At 49.7% G+C, this 15,241-nt stretch overlaps 1 protein-coding gene across 4 annotated transcripts in view; it reads right to left on the minus strand.

Moving 5' to 3' along the window:
- Positions 1-15,241, minus strand: part of THAP4 (THAP domain containing 4) — a 43,114-nt gene that overhangs the window by 9,999 nt on the left and 17,874 nt on the right. For 3 of the 4 annotated variants that reach the window (XM_066345844.1, XM_066345845.1, XM_066345846.1), the window contains one exon: positions 2,127-2,286. In XM_066345844.1, the coding sequence (XP_066201941.1) occupies positions 2,127-2,286 (160 nt within the window). Of the gene's footprint in view, positions 1-2,126; positions 2,287-10,766; positions 10,863-15,241 lie in introns of those variants that run through there. The other variant, XM_066345847.1, reaches the window with a different exon arrangement.

The following is a 15,241-nucleotide window of genomic DNA, read 5'->3' on the forward strand; positions in this document are numbered from 1 at the left end:
ATAGAAAGGTATGAGGTAATATATATATATATATATATATATTTTTTTTTTACAGAGAAAGAGAGAGAGTCAGAGAGAGGGATAGATAGGGACAGGAACGGAGAGATGAGAAGCATCAATCATCAGTTTTTTGTTGTGACACCTTAGTTGTTCATTGATTGCTTTCTCATGTGCCTTGACCGTGGGCCTTCAGCAGACCGAGTAACCCCTTGCTCAAGCCATCATCCTTGGGTCCAAGCTGGTGAGCTTTTGCTCAAACCAGATGAGCCTGCGCTCAAGCTGGCGACCTCGGGGTCTCGAACCTGGGTCCTTGGCATCCCAGTCCGACGCTCTATCTACTGCGCCACCGCCTGACCAGGCGGTGGTAATATTTAAAAAAAACAAAACGTCTAAATCCTTCTGAAGTTGCTAGGCATGACACAAATAATATCATGTTAATAAGATTTTTACTATGGAGGTTGGGGAAGACTAGAGATTTACTTTTTATTTTATATATTTGAATTTTTTTTTTTATAAGGGGAAGAATCTTTTTCTTCCACTACTTCTTTTTTTATTTTATTTTATTTTTTACAGAGACAGAGAGAGAGTCAGAGAGAGGGATAGACAGGGACAGACAGGAACGGAGAGATGAGAAGCATCAATCATTAGTTTTTTGTTGTGACACCTTAGTTGTTCATTGATTGCTTTCTCATATGTGCCTTGATTCTGGGCCTTCAGCAGACCAAGTAACCCCTTGCTGGAGCCAGCGACCTTGGGTCCAAGCTGGTGGGCTTTTGCTCAAACCAGATGAGCCCGCGCTCAAATTGGCAACCTTGGGGTCTCGAACCTGGGTCCTCGGCATCTCAGTCCAACCCTCTATCCACTGTGCCACCGCCTGGTCAGGCTTGAATTTTAAAATTAAAAATATCCTCAGCCACCTCCTCTGGTCCTGCTCTATTTAGCCACCTACCCTGCAACCTGCCTCCTTAAGAGCAGTACTACAGCCTGACCAGGCGGTGGTGCAGTGGATAGAGTGTCGGACTGGGATGCAGAGGACCCAGGTTTGAGACCCCGAGGTCGCCAGCTTGAGTGCGGGCTCATCTGGTTTGAGCAAAGCTCACCAGCTTGGACCCAAGGTCTCTGGCTCAAGCAAGGGGTTACTCAGTGTGCTGAAGGCCCATGGTCAAGGCACATATGAGAAAGCAATCAATGAACAACTAAGGTGTCGCAACGAAAAACTGATAATTGATGCTTCTCATCTCTCCATTCCTGTCTGTCTGTCTCTGTCTATCCCTCTCTCTGACTCTGTCTCTAGAAAAAAAAAAAAAAAAGATCAGTACTGCAGGGTGCCTGACCAGGCAGTGGCGCAGTGGACACAGCGTCAACCTGGGATGCTGAGGGTCCAGGTTCAAAACCCCAAGGTTGCCAGCTTGAGCAGGGGCTCATCCAGCTTGAGCGGGGCTCATCAGCTTGGTTACGAGGCGTGTGCCGATACAGTGTGTTTCCCCAGAGCTCATTCCACAGGCTTAAGCGTGGGATCATAGACATGACCCCATGGTCGCTGGCTAGCTTGAGCCAGCGGTTGCTGGCTTGAAGCCCAAGGTCGCTGGCTTGAACAAGGGGTCGTGTCTTGGCTGGAGCCCCCCGGTCAAGGCACATATGAGAAGCAACCAATGAACAACTAAAGTGGCACAAGTCTGAGTTTATGCTTCTCATCTCTCTCCCTTCCTGTCTGTCTGTCCCTGCCTGTCTGTCTCTCTTGTGCTAGAAATAAAAAGAGCAGGGCTGGGGGGATGACAGGCACACAGCTGGAGGACCTCAAGGGCTTCTCTTTGTCCAGTAAGCATCTGAGCAGCACAATACTAACAGCTCCTCTGAGACCCTGACCGGCTCCCAGGTAAGTGTGAAAGGAAGCCCAGCCTGGCATTTCAGTAGTACTGGGTGAAGGTTTCGGTTGAGCACAAGCACTCACTTCTGTGTTTGGGGTGACAAGCCTGAGCTCTCACTAGCCCAGTGTTACATAGAGAGGTGAGCCAGGGCATCCCACTGCTGCCTACCATGTGTCTCAGGTGCAGGGTGCAGAAGGGCGTTTCTCTGGGTCGCACCCTTCCCACGTGGTGTTTTCGCGAAGACTCGGGCATACTTACGAGAAGTTGAGCATGGGCTGGCCCACATGGGAGATGTGGACCTCCTCCAGGTACTGGAAGGGCTGCAGTGTCGGGAAGGTCCCAGCTCCTGGAGGGTCTGACAGCCAGGTGCCCAGCATCCAGGACAGCGGCTCCACCACCGGGTTCATCTTGGGCGGCTCTGAGGGCAAACAAGACAGTCAGAGGCTCCGAGTCCACAGGTTTCCTTCTGACAGAGTCCTGCTGAGCTCTGGGGAAACACACTCTATCGGCACACGCCTCGTAACCACAGCACACCCTGCAGATTGTGAACGTGCCACCGGCCACCTGTCAAGAGGGGGAGAAAAAGGCCAAGGGGTGAGCAAGTGTTGTTCTGCAGAGCAGCACCAGACGCGGCAGCTCCTACACAGAAAGACAGGAGTTGCAGAGCTACTGGCCTCTGAATTCACACAACCTTCGGGGTGAACTGGGAACAGTGGGAGGACTCGCTGGGAGGGAAAGAGGTCAAAGGGCTCTGGAGGCAGAGAAGCATCTGTCCATGCTGAGACAACTGGGACCCGAGGAAGAGGCCACGTGGCGAGGTGGCAGCCGGGTCCACAATGAGAACACCGAGGGCAGAACTGGGACTTGCATGCCATCTGGGCCTGAACAGGAGTGAGGTGAAAAGCCATTCCACTCCAACCCAGAATCCCCTTCAGTATTTCCTTTTAAAATAGGATGTGGAAAGTTAGTGAGGGTGGCAACAATAGAGCTTTGGCTGATAAGACTTTTATTAATTAGACAACAAAAACATAAATCAGATGTCAGTTTCTGACAGATAAATAAAAGCTTCAGAACCAAGAGTTTAGACTAGAAGAAGCTGCTGCTCATGTTTGTGAGCCACCTGTGACCTTTCCCCTTGACTGTCCACTTGTCCCTGTAGGAGGCGGCCACTAGCTAACAGACGGTAACAGAAAACAAACATCCCTGCCCACCCTGTGGCATTACACTCCAGTGAGGGAAGACACACAATACACAAAGAAATAAAGAAAAGAGGCAGAACTGATTATACATCTGGTTATAGCCAGGAAGGGAAATGGGAGATGATGGGGATTTTGAGATCTTACTTAGGAGGGGCAAAGCCAGCCTCCCTCCCTGGAAGTGTTGGGAGACCACTCTGGAGAAGAGAGGACCAGCAGACATGCACAGGCACAGGCCCTGAGCTGGGCAGGCTGGCCTTGCTGGGGAGGGCTCTGGCCCTGACTCTGGCAGAGCAGAGTGGGCGCAGCTGCAGGAAGCACCTGGTGTGGAGGCGGGCAGCCTGGGCGGCTGGCAGTGGTGGAGGCGGTGGAAAGGGCCAGATTCCGGGTCTGATCTGGAGGTATAAGTGGCTGGATTTGCTGAAGGCTCGGGTGGTGTAAGTGAAAGGGAGGTTTGGAGCCTGGGAGGTTTACAGCCTGAACAGCTAAGAAGACAAGTTGCCACCGACTGACATGCGAGGCGGAGGAGCTGGGTAGTGTGAGGCTCAACATCTAATGGCAACCATCTGTCAGGACAGTCCGAGCCCGAGCTCTCCAGAATACACAGAAATCATTTTTCTCTAGACAGACGACTATGGCCTAGAGAACCTTCCCACCTGGGGGACTTCCGTGAGGCAGAGTGGGGCACTGAGAACACGCTCTTTGCAACCTCAGGCCTTTCTATGGTTCCCAGCCTGCTCTGCTCCTCTGACATCAGGTCCTGGTCTCTCCACGAAGCACGGCCTCGTCTGTGACCAGGAGAGCCAGAGCCAGGCACAGGGCCGCCCAAGATGCCAACCTAGCGGTTTGGTCCCTGGAGCTGACCCTGCAGCTCAGGTGGGGGTTCAGTCAAGACGGAGGCTGGCATGAGCCTGGCCAACTCGGCACCCTGGGCGCAAGGGGGTGAGATGCAGAGGGGTCCAGATCTGACCTGCTGCTCCACCTGGAGCTGTGAACTGGAATCCCTCGACCTCTGATACATACACCTGGGCCCTTCACTGCACACACCAGATGCCTCACTCAGAAGGGGGCCCTTTGGAAAAGACAGGAAGCACATCCAGGAGCCCCTCCCTGGATACCAGCAACAGGAGGAGGGGTGGAGACAAGCCAGAGGCAGGTAGGGGGAGCACTGATTTCACGTCTCCGGATCTCAGGTGGGGGATGGTCATTCTGGCCCGAGAGATGGTCATTCTGTGACTGCTCATATAAAACTGTCCTGGTAATATGATGCCACCTCAAACCAGCGTTCTTCCTTCCTTCTCTCCGGTTTTCTGAGTGTGTTGGTCCTTTTGTCTGGGCCAAGCTCCAAGACCGTGGGAGGAGCAAGGCCGCCCCCTGGCGGGGAACACAGGGCTGCACTGGCGACCCCAGACAGGAGCAGGGGAAGCAGGGAAGCTAGAGTCCCCAAAGAAACAGTGTTCATCAGAGCACCACCAGACGGAGGGGAACGGGGAAGGGGCTCGGGAGGGCACTGCTGGGTAACACGACCTGGCGGAGACGAGTTCAAGAGGAGAGAAAAGGTAAAGGAAGGAAAAGGAGCCCTGGCTGGATTGCTCGGTTGGTTAGAGCATTGTCCTGAGATGCAGAGGTTGCAAGTTTGATTCCCGGTCAGGGCACGTACAGAAACAGATCGATGTTTCTGTCTCTCTCTAAAATCAAAAATAAATTTTAAAAAAGTATTACTATTAAGTGAGAGGCGAGGAGGCAGAGAGGCCGACTCCCGCATGTGCCCCGACCAGGATCCACCCGGCAAGCCCCCTATGGGGCGATGCTCTGCCCATCTGGGACAACCCAGCTTTCAACAAATAAATTAAAAAAAAAAAAAAAAGAAATGAAAACAAAGTTGTAAGGGTTAGAGACCCACACCCCGCTGGTGGGAAAGTCTGGTGGTTCCCCAGACTGAGGAACCAGGACCCTGCAGCAAGACCCCCGCGAGACCCGAGGACACACCCACCCACGTGTTCACAGTCGTGCCACAGCAGCCAGGGCACAGAGACAACCCAGCTCTCACTGGGTCCCATCCAGACCACAGAGCGTCCCTCGGCCATAGAGGCACAAGAGACGGACACTTGCTAAAACACGGACGAACCCTGCAAACGCTGTGCTAAGGGAAGAGCCAGACCGGAGAGGCCCCGAGAGGCCAGACTCCTCTCCTCCAGTCAGAACAGGTGAGGCTGCAGCAGCAGAAAGCAGGCCGTGGTTCCTCCACAGCGCCTTCCGGGCAGAAGATGCTAGTGTCACACTCAGGAGACACAGGGACAGAAGGTGAGACACAGAATCTACAGCTACCACACCTTTCTCTGACAGGCCGGCTACAGATCTGTGCTGTCCCACGGCAGTGCCGGACACGCCAGCACTGGAAACGTGGCTGGTCCATGGAGGTGTGCTCTGAGTGTACAGCACGCTGCGTTTCAGAAACACATCCAATAAAAACCTCCAAATACCTCAGTAATTTTAAGTATTGGTGGGTTACATGTGGAAATTCTGTTTTAGATAATATTGCGTTAAGTAAACTATATTAAAATTAACTTCACCTGCTTCTCTCTGCCTGTTAGAAAATTTTAAGTTACAGATGAGCTCATGTTATGGACTGTTTCAACACTCAGGGAGTTGTCCCGGAGGACACTACTAGGAGGGAGACCTCCCCATGAGATGACGACAGATGATGGCAAAAGGGATCACAGTAAGTGGGCCTGGTTCCAGGGCGGTGGACGCCCTGACTGCAGCATGGCCCTCAGCCACGGGGAGTGGGGCAGCAGGCTGTGGCCCGTCATCGACCGCCGCGTCACTGAGGGCTGACAAACCAAGCAACGGAGCCCACAGGGGAGATTCCACTTTAAAGACAAAACCCAGCAGCACAATATAAATAATAAGACAGAACTAAGCCCAGCCACAACCTGACCTCCCATAAAAGAAAGCTTTTCACGTGGATCACAAAGCAAGACCCCCCCCTTACTCCTTTGCTCTGAAAAGTGACTCAGAGCAACAAAGTGACTCAGGAGGGCGATTCAGAGAGGAGGGCAGATGCAACAGAAAGAAAGCAGTCAGATACAATGAAGTCCAAGCCAAAACTCACTGGTCACAGAACGGCTGAAGGTGCAAGTCACGACGAAGGGACCACGATGTGAAGGCTCACGTACCAGACACATCAGTAGAGTTTATAAAGTAGAAGTTACTTAAGACACACATGTTGATAGAAAGAAGCTAAAGGAAATATCAATTCATGTCTCTATATGCAAGTGAATAAAAAACACATCATGAAATATATATATATTACACACACACATATATATATATAAACATGATAAACAAGGCACTTCTGATGGATACACATTGAACTCTGCAGCTGGAAACTATAAGAATATTCCTTCAAGTTCTTCCAGAAGACTCATGAAAACTGACCTTTAAATGGTCAAAGAAGCCCTAACTGGGTTGGTTAGAGCATCATCCCAACACACCAAGGTTGTGAGTTCGAACCCTAGTCAGGACACATACAAGAAACCACTAAAAAGTGGACCAACAAATCAGTGTTTCTCTCTCTCCACTCCCCTCTCTCTCTTTAAAAAAGTTTTTTAAATGGTCAAAGAAAACCTGTAAGTTCCAAAAAGTAGAATGAGTTCGCACCATGCTGTCTGATCATAATGTAACAGGAGTAGAAATTTAAAAACTATCAGTTATCCCTTGAAAACATTATGCTACAAAAAAGAAGCCAGACACAAAGATGTACATATTCTATGATTCCACTGGTACAAAATCCTACAATGGGACAGACCCATGGTGGCAACCAGTAAAGCAGGAATGCACCAACTCTGGGGCTGTCTCACTCACAGACAGCATGCTCAATAAAAATGCTACGCGGCCCGTGGATAGAGCGTCGTCCTGGAGTACCGAGGTCACAAGTTCAATCCTGGTGTGCCAGCTCGATCCTAGGGTCACCTGCTTGATCCTAAGGGCACTGGCTCAAGCCCCCAGTCAGGGCATGTATGAGAGACAATCAAATCAAATCAGTGGATGCACAACTAAGTGGAACAATGAGATGATGCTTCTCTCTCTCTCTCAAAAATCAATGAGAAAAGAAATGTTAAAGGCAAAATTTCCACAAAACAAACATCCAAAAAAAAGAGACCAAAATGCCCTTTCTCTGGACCTGTTTGCTCACCCACTTGCTAAGCTCCAAAAGTGTGGGTCATGAGTGGCCAGGTGACATCATCCCCGTCCCCAGAGTTGGTATGTCCAGGAGCTGTCCAGCCCCCTGGGCCTCAGTCTGTGCCAGCTGACAGTGCCCCCAGGGATAAGGGGCCTATGCTGCAGGTCTTCTGGTGTTTTAAGAAAAGCCAGAAAGGCCCTGGCCGGTTGGCTCAGCGGTAGAGCGTCGGCCTAGCGTGCGGAGGACCCGGGTTCGATTCCCGGCCAGGGCACACAGGAGAAGCGCCCATTTGCTTCTCCACCCCTCCGCCGCGCTTTCCTCTCTGTCTCTCTCTTCCCCTCCCGCAGCCAAGGCTCCATTGGAGCAAAAATGGCCCGGGCGCTGGGGATGGCTCTGTGGCCTCTGCCCCAGGCGCTAGAGTGGCTCTGGTCGCAACATGGCGACGCCCAGGATGGGCAGAGCATCGCCCCCTGGTGGGCAGAGCGTCGCCCCCTGGTGGGCGTGCCGGGTGGATCCCGGTCGGGCGCATGCGGGAGTCTGTCTGACTGTCTCTCCCCGTTTCCAGCTTCAGAAAAAAATGAAAAAAAAAAAAAAAAATGAAGAAAAGCCAGAAATAGTGATTTGGGAATAAACTTTAGAAATCCCAATTTCTTTTTTGTCTTTTCTTTCTTTCTCTCTCTCTCTTTTTTTTGAGAGAGGCAGGGAGAAAGAGAGAGATAGAAACATGTAGCCGGTCCTATGTGCGCCCTGACTGGGGGGAATTGAACCATCAACCTCCGTGCGCTGGGATGACACTTCACCAACTGCACTATCTTGGCCAGCGATTAATTTTTTTCTTTTTTTTAAGTGAGAGGAGGGGAGATAGTGAGACAGACTCCTGCAGGCGCCCCAACCAGGATATACCCAGCAATCTCCATTTGGGGCTGATGCTTGAATCAACCAAGCTATTTGCAGCAGCTAAGGCTGACATACTTAGACCAACTAAGTCATCCTCAAAGACTTGTTTTTAAAATTCTTGACAGGGACAGAGAGTGGGAGAGGGGAGGGGGAAGGGAAGCATCCATTTGTTGTTCCACTCAGTCATGCACTCACTGGTTGCTTCTCGTGTGTGCCCTGACCAGAGATTGAACCCACAACCTTGTCATTTTAGGATGATGCTCTTAACTGACTAAGCTAAATGTCCAGGGTAGAAATCCTAATTTCTAAAGATGTGTTCAAATTAAAACAGACACCTGTGATGTGGGCCACATGCCCTTATCCCTGGATATCCTGTCCAGAAGGCAGTTAAGACCTTGCTCTCAGACAGAACAGAGCATGTGGGGGGCCAGGTCCTGGTCCTTCCCCAGGTCCAGCCTGTGCTCTCCTCTCCTCTCTGCTCCTCCACTTGTTCCTTTGACAGCAGGGAGTGAGAAGGCTGGTCCTCCAGTAAGTCCTCCACGTCCTGAACTAATGGCTCACAGAACATTAGGAGGAATCTTGTCGCCTGCAGCTGTGTCTGGAAGTGAGCAGGTGTCTGTTCCGTTTGAGGTACGCAGGGTGCTAGCTCCGGACACAGGGACACATGTTGTGTGCAGACAGGGGCTGGTCCTCTGTTGTCAACATGAAATCAGCAGCCCACAAGGAGCAGGAGGATGGAGGTGGCAGCACCTGCCGAGAAGGGCGTGAGAACTGGGCTTACGGGAGTCCCAGCGAAGTCAGACTGGACTGATCCTCTACCTGCTCCAGAGGGCCCAGGGACTCACTGCAATTCCTCACCAATCAAAGATGGACCAGGGAGTTTCCACCCCTGCCCTCTCTGGCTAGCAGGCAGAAGGCATTTGTACAATTCCACCTAAATGATGTCACAAGGCAGACAGAGATAAGACGGGGCACAGGATGGAGAAGGAGCTCTGAAGAGACAGGTCCCAGCTGCTCCTGAAGAACGGGCATGACAAGCACAGACCAGCTCACCCTGGAGGTCTGAGCTGGGCGCACGAGGCGGGCTTGGACTGCACCTTTTACACCACAGGGGTGATAACACAGGGTCTTGGGATAAGACAGCAAGGCTGGCCAGCGGTCTGGGCAAAGGCCCACCCAGTAGGCACTGGCAGGGGAGAGGAGGATGCAGGAGAGCAGCTGGTGTGCAAACCACAGCCAGGTGACAGAATGAAGGACTGACCAGTCCCAGGGACACGGGCCAAGGGCATCACCAGAACAGCAACAGAGGTTGCAAGACTCAAGACGCAATGTGGGTTAGAGAGGCGGGCAAGGGCAGAAGAGAGGAATAGAGGGGCCTGGCCACACAGTCAGGAAAGGACACTGCCCCAGGACAGGATCGAGTCACCAAGGAGAAGGGGGCTCAGTGCAGTCACTGGCCCTTGAACAGAGGTGGCAGCATTCCCAGAAGAGCAGCAAGGTTGCTGAGGGCCTGGTCCCCTGCCTCTGACAACTCTGGCAGAGTTGTCACACGGTCACACGTGCGTCCAGGAATCCACTCTGCAATGCCCAGAACATGTGTGCCCGTGGTGTACAGCCTCTGTGAATCCAAGTTCAACACGTGCCTCTGGATGAGGAGCAGCCATTAGGTACCATCTGTCTCTGAGGACACAGCTCACTGAGTGGGCCCTACAAACACCCTGTGGCATCACTAGAAGAAACACGGGGAAAAATCAACGTTTATAGGCAGTATGTTAAAAAAGACTACAAAATCCCAAAATGACTCTTCTTTTAAAAGTCAGAAGAGACATTTTGAGTAGAAAGAGTAAATTTGACTAGAAATGAAGGTCAGGAGACTGCATGTGATCGAGGGTTAGTGACCAGCAAACAGGTGCCATACCCTGAGGTGTCTGCTTCTGCACCAGGATGTCCGGCTGCTCTGAGAGTGTGCGCACTGGCCTCCCGGCCTGCTGTTATTTGCTCTGAACTGGAAGGAGTTTTAATCTGGTCAGGACACCAGGGCCAGGAGTAGTCGGTGGCAGGCAGGTGGGCTCCACCCCACGATGGCAGCGCCCAGGCTCCTCCGCCACCCACCTGCTCACTGCCCACAGCTCTGCTGGCAGCTCCCTGGCCTCGTCTCTCCTGCCCACAGCTCTGCTGGCAGCTCCCTGGCCTCGTCTCTCCTGCCCACAGCTCTGCTGGCAGCTCCCTGGCCTCGTCTCTCCCAGTTTTCACTGAAGCTCTGAGGGGTGAGAATGAGCAAGATAATTCTAAAATCTAGTATCAGGCTACACAAGCTTGTCAAATTTCATTAAACCACATCCTTAAGATTTGTGTATTTCATTCTATGTAAATTATACTTCATTAGAAAAACAAAAATAAAATGAATTTAAAAGTCAGACAAATAAAAAGTATAAAAAGGGCTCTAGTATATTTGCCACTGTCAACCTCTTCAAGTAACTCCGACAGACTTTTTAATGCATTTTTTGTGATCTCATTTTCCTTTTATTAAAATCTTAACCAAAATGCAAAACAATTTAAATTTCCTTCAAGAAATTTAAATTTTCATTTTTTGGCCCAAGACAGTGAAAGAAGGCTTACCCATCCCTAAATTTTCTAAACTCGAACACCGTCAAGGTTCTTCAAGGTTGTTTTCTGCCAATTGACGGGAAATGTTTGCACCTGAATGTTAAGAGCCTGGCAGGAAGTGAATGGCAAAGCTGAAGAATGCATTCTGGGAACTGTAGTTCCCTACAATCTGTCTCCCAGAGCACTAACCGCCTACTCCTCCTGGCTTTGAAAGAGATGTCTGGTGTTGGGAACCTGAAGCCTGTATGATTATAGTAACTAGTGTCACCCTAATAAGTGCAATTTAAAAAACGTGGATGCTCAGAGACTGCTGTCTCTTAGCAAATGTGTCAGCAGATGGCTCTGGACCCCAGGGACAGGAAATGCTCACTGGGACCTAAGGACAGACTCCTTCCCGGTACCTCCCACACTCACATCGCTCTGTGTTAGTGTAAACAGTTTCCCACCACAGCACTCTGGAAACGACGCTAACTGCACAGCACAACAGGGTAGGGAGTGTCGAGGCAGATGGCCTCCCGCCCAACACTGGTTGTCCCCGGTGGAGAGGACATTACCGCGCTGGTGATCCATCTGGGTCCCACTGGCACGGCACTCCAGGGGAAGCTCTTCTTAAAGAGATAGCAAAGCCCTCACTTCATCCCCCGTTAAACTGAAAGGCATCCCACACACGTGGAAAAGGCGACAGAAAACAGAGCAAACACAAAAGGAGACCGGTCAAATTATCATTATTGCAGATGTTATAGCTGACTGGCTACCTGGTTAATACAACAGTCTTAACTAAAAAACCGTCAGAATTAAGTGAATTTGATAAGATGGTTGGTTACCAAAATTAGTAGCAATAAGAAAATTAAAAATAACAGGGAGAGGCCTGACCAGGTGGTGGCGCAATGGATAGAGTGTTGGACTGGAATACAGAGGACCCAAGTTTGAGACCCCGAGGTCACCAGCTTGAGCGTGGGATCATAGACATGACCCCATGGTTGCTGGCTTGAGCCCAAAGGTCGCTGGCTTGAGCAATGGGTCCCTCACTCTGCTGTAGCCCCCCCCCCCCACCAGTCAAGGCACATATGAGAAAGCAATCAATGAAAACTAAGACACTGAAATGAAGAATTGATGCTTCTCATCTCTCTCCCTTCCTGTCTGTTACTATCTGTCCCCTTCTCTGTCTCTTTCTCTGTCACACATACACAAAAAAATTAATAAAAAGCAGGGAGAGGACTTCCAGTTTCAATGCTGACATGTAAAGAGCTTACAAGTTGTAACTCCTGTCTTTACAAGAGAAATACTGAATGAACTGAAGATTGATGACTCTTAGACCCATCAGAGCAGTGAACTCTGGAGACATGCTCACCAGAGAAGAACCTACTGGACACATGAACTAGTAGAAATCTTGATGGGAAAGTGGATGAAACACTGGAGGCCGAGTGTAGACCAGCATGAGTGAGAATCTCCTGGGGACCCCAAACTTTCATGGGTTTTACTTCAGGAACCTCACCCTGGAGATCCAATGAGGAATAAGCTCCTGTCTTTGGCAGGGGAGGGGCAGAGGACATTTTGAAACCAGCCCAGAGCACTCTCCGGAACACTCTCTTCTTCTGCAGTGAAGAAGACTTGACCAGAGCTTCATCTTGCCTGCATGAGGGGCAACCCCCACTCCAGCCCTGCTAGTCTTCTTGTCTCACCCCAGGGGCAAAGAAAGGGAAGAAACACTTGCAAAGGTCACAGCCCCAGAACACAGGCCACTAAGAGGCTGAAACGTAATCATTAGGTTACAGCACACTGCCCCACACCGCTCCTCAGGGCTCTAGCACAACAGGGATTATAATGGAAGAGCCCTAAGTGCAGCGTATGAGAACACAGAAACCCAAAGACAACAGGGGAGAAAAACTGAGGACATTAGAGGGTCTGAAGCCCTTGACACCTAAGCGACAGCTGCAGCAAAGACGAGACACTGCCAAATGATGGGCAGTTAACCTGTTACCTCAAGCTGAAGGGCCACTTACCTTAGTTTCTGTAATCTAATACATCAAGTCCCCTTTCCAAATTACAAGTCGTGATCAAAGGCAAGAAAAAGAGACGGCACAAACGCCGGAAACTGACACAGACGTGGCAGAGATTTTGGAATGATTAGATCTGGAATTTAAATACCATAACTACAATTAATATTCTAAGGGCTCTAATGGAAAGAGTGGACCTCATGCAAGAACAGATAAGTAATGTAAGAGAAAAAAAGAAATACAACAATTCAAGACAGTAACAGAAATGAGGAATGCCTTTGATGGATAAGGCTGAGGAAGAGTCAGTGAATTTAAAAATCTGTCTATAGAAACCTCCCAAAATAAAATGCAAACAGAAAAAAGAATGAACCCCCCCCCCCCCCAGATATCAGAGAATTGTGGGACAATTACAAAAGCAATACCTGTGCATAAGGGAGTAACAGAAGGAAGAGAAAGAGGGAAAGAAGAAATATGTGACATAATAATGGCTGAGAATTTTTCAAAATTAATGATGGAGCCCTGGCCGGTTGGCTCAGCAGTAGAGCGTCAGCCTAGCGTGCGGAGGACCCGGGTTCGATTCCCGGCCAGGGCACACAGGAGAAGCGCCCATTTGCTTCTCCACCCCTCCGCCGCGCTTTCCTCTCTGTCTCTCTCTTCCCCTCCCGCAGCCAAGGCTCCATTGGAGCAAAGATGGCCCGGGCGCTGGGGATGGCTCTGTGGCCTCTGCCTCAGGCGCTAGAGTGGCTCTGGTCGCAACATGGCGACGCCCAGGATGGGCAGAGCATCTCCCCCTGGTGGGCAGAGCGTCGCCCCTGGTGGGCATGCCGGGTGGATCCCGGTCGGGCGCATGCGGGAGTCTGTCTGACTGTCTCTCCCTGTTTCTAGCTTCAGAAAAATGAAAGAAAAAAAAAAATTAATGATGGACACCAAGCCACAGATCGAGGAAGCTCAGAGAACACTGCACTTGATAAATCCCAAAAAATCTACACCTACGCATTCATAGTCAAACTGCAGAAAACCAAGGACAAAGAGAAAGAAGCTGGTGGCAGAAAAAGATTACCAATAGAGCAAAAACATAAGAATTACAGTGGACTTCTCACTGGAAGACATATAAGCAAGGAAAGAGTAGAATTCTGTATTCAAAAGTAAAAGAAATTCACTCTTTCAAATAAAAACGAAAAGATTCATTGCCAGTAGACAGACCCTACAAGATATATTGGAAGTTCCTTAAGGAGGAGAAAAATGATCCAGGTCAGAAACACAAATCATACAAAGAGCACAAGAGAAGGAAAAATGAAGGTAAAATAAAATCTATTCCTTTTCTTATTCTTAACTGACCTAATAAATGTTTGTTCAAATTAATAATAGTAATGGTGAGGCTATCGCATGTGTGTAAGGGGCATGAATGACAGCAATTGTATAAGGGATCAGAGGGACGGATTGGGAACCCTCTGTTACAAGGGACTGTCTCTACCCACAAAGCAGGATAGTGCTATTGCCACTGGACTTAGATTAGCTATAAATGTTTAGTGCAAACCCTAGGACAACCACAAAAAGAGTTTTAAAAAGAAGTGTAATTGATATGCTAAGAAAGAGAAGAAAATAAGATCAAATAAAATGCTCAATTAAAACCGCAGAAGGCAAAAAGGACAGGAAGAAAACAAAAGGAGACAGAAAGCAGCAGCTACGGACACGGCAGATATTAATCCCGCTGTAGCAGCAACAATCACTGAACATGAATGGCCTAAGTTTACCAAACGACAGAGACTGTCAGAGTAGATTAAAAAAGAAAAAGACCCATCATTCTGTTGTTTGTAAGAAACCCACTCCATACAGACATAGGTTAACGTAACGGTCTAAAGAAAGACACACCCTGTGAACTCAAACTGATAGCAAGCTGGAGAGCCTGATGAGTCTCAGAAGAAGATGTGAAGACAAGAAAGCATCCGAGGAAAGAGGGGCATGACCTAACAACAAAGGTGTCAGTTCTCCAAGAAGACACAATGATTCTCGATGTCTATGTGCCTCACACAGGCTTTAAAACGTGAGACAAAACTGACAGAGCTCAAGAAGCAACAGACAAATCCCCTGTTCCAGGTGGGGACAGATCCAGTGGGCAGGAAAGCAGTAAGGGCACAGTTAAAATCAATGGCACAGTCAATCAACTGGCTGTAATGACATCTGTAGATACTGCGGTTTATTTCAAGTATCAACCTGACTGGGCGAATAGGATGCCCAGACAGCTGGTAAAACATTATTTCAGGCCCTGGCTGGATAGCTTGGTTGGTTAGAGCACTGACCTGAAGCGCAGAGGTTGCCATTTTGATCCCCAGTCAGGGAACATAGAGGAACAGATCGATGTTCCTGTCTTTCTCTCTTCCTTCCTCTCTACTAAAATCAATCAACCAAAAACAAACTAACTGTGCCTGGCCTGCGGTAGCACAGTGGACAGAGCATCAACCTGGAACACTAAGGTCACCAGTTCGAAAC

The sequence above is a fragment of the Saccopteryx leptura genome, chromosome 7 (genome assembly GCF_036850995.1).
Source record: "Saccopteryx leptura isolate mSacLep1 chromosome 7, mSacLep1_pri_phased_curated, whole genome shotgun sequence".
NCBI classification, from domain to species: Eukaryota; Metazoa; Chordata; class Mammalia; order Chiroptera; family Emballonuridae; genus Saccopteryx; species Saccopteryx leptura.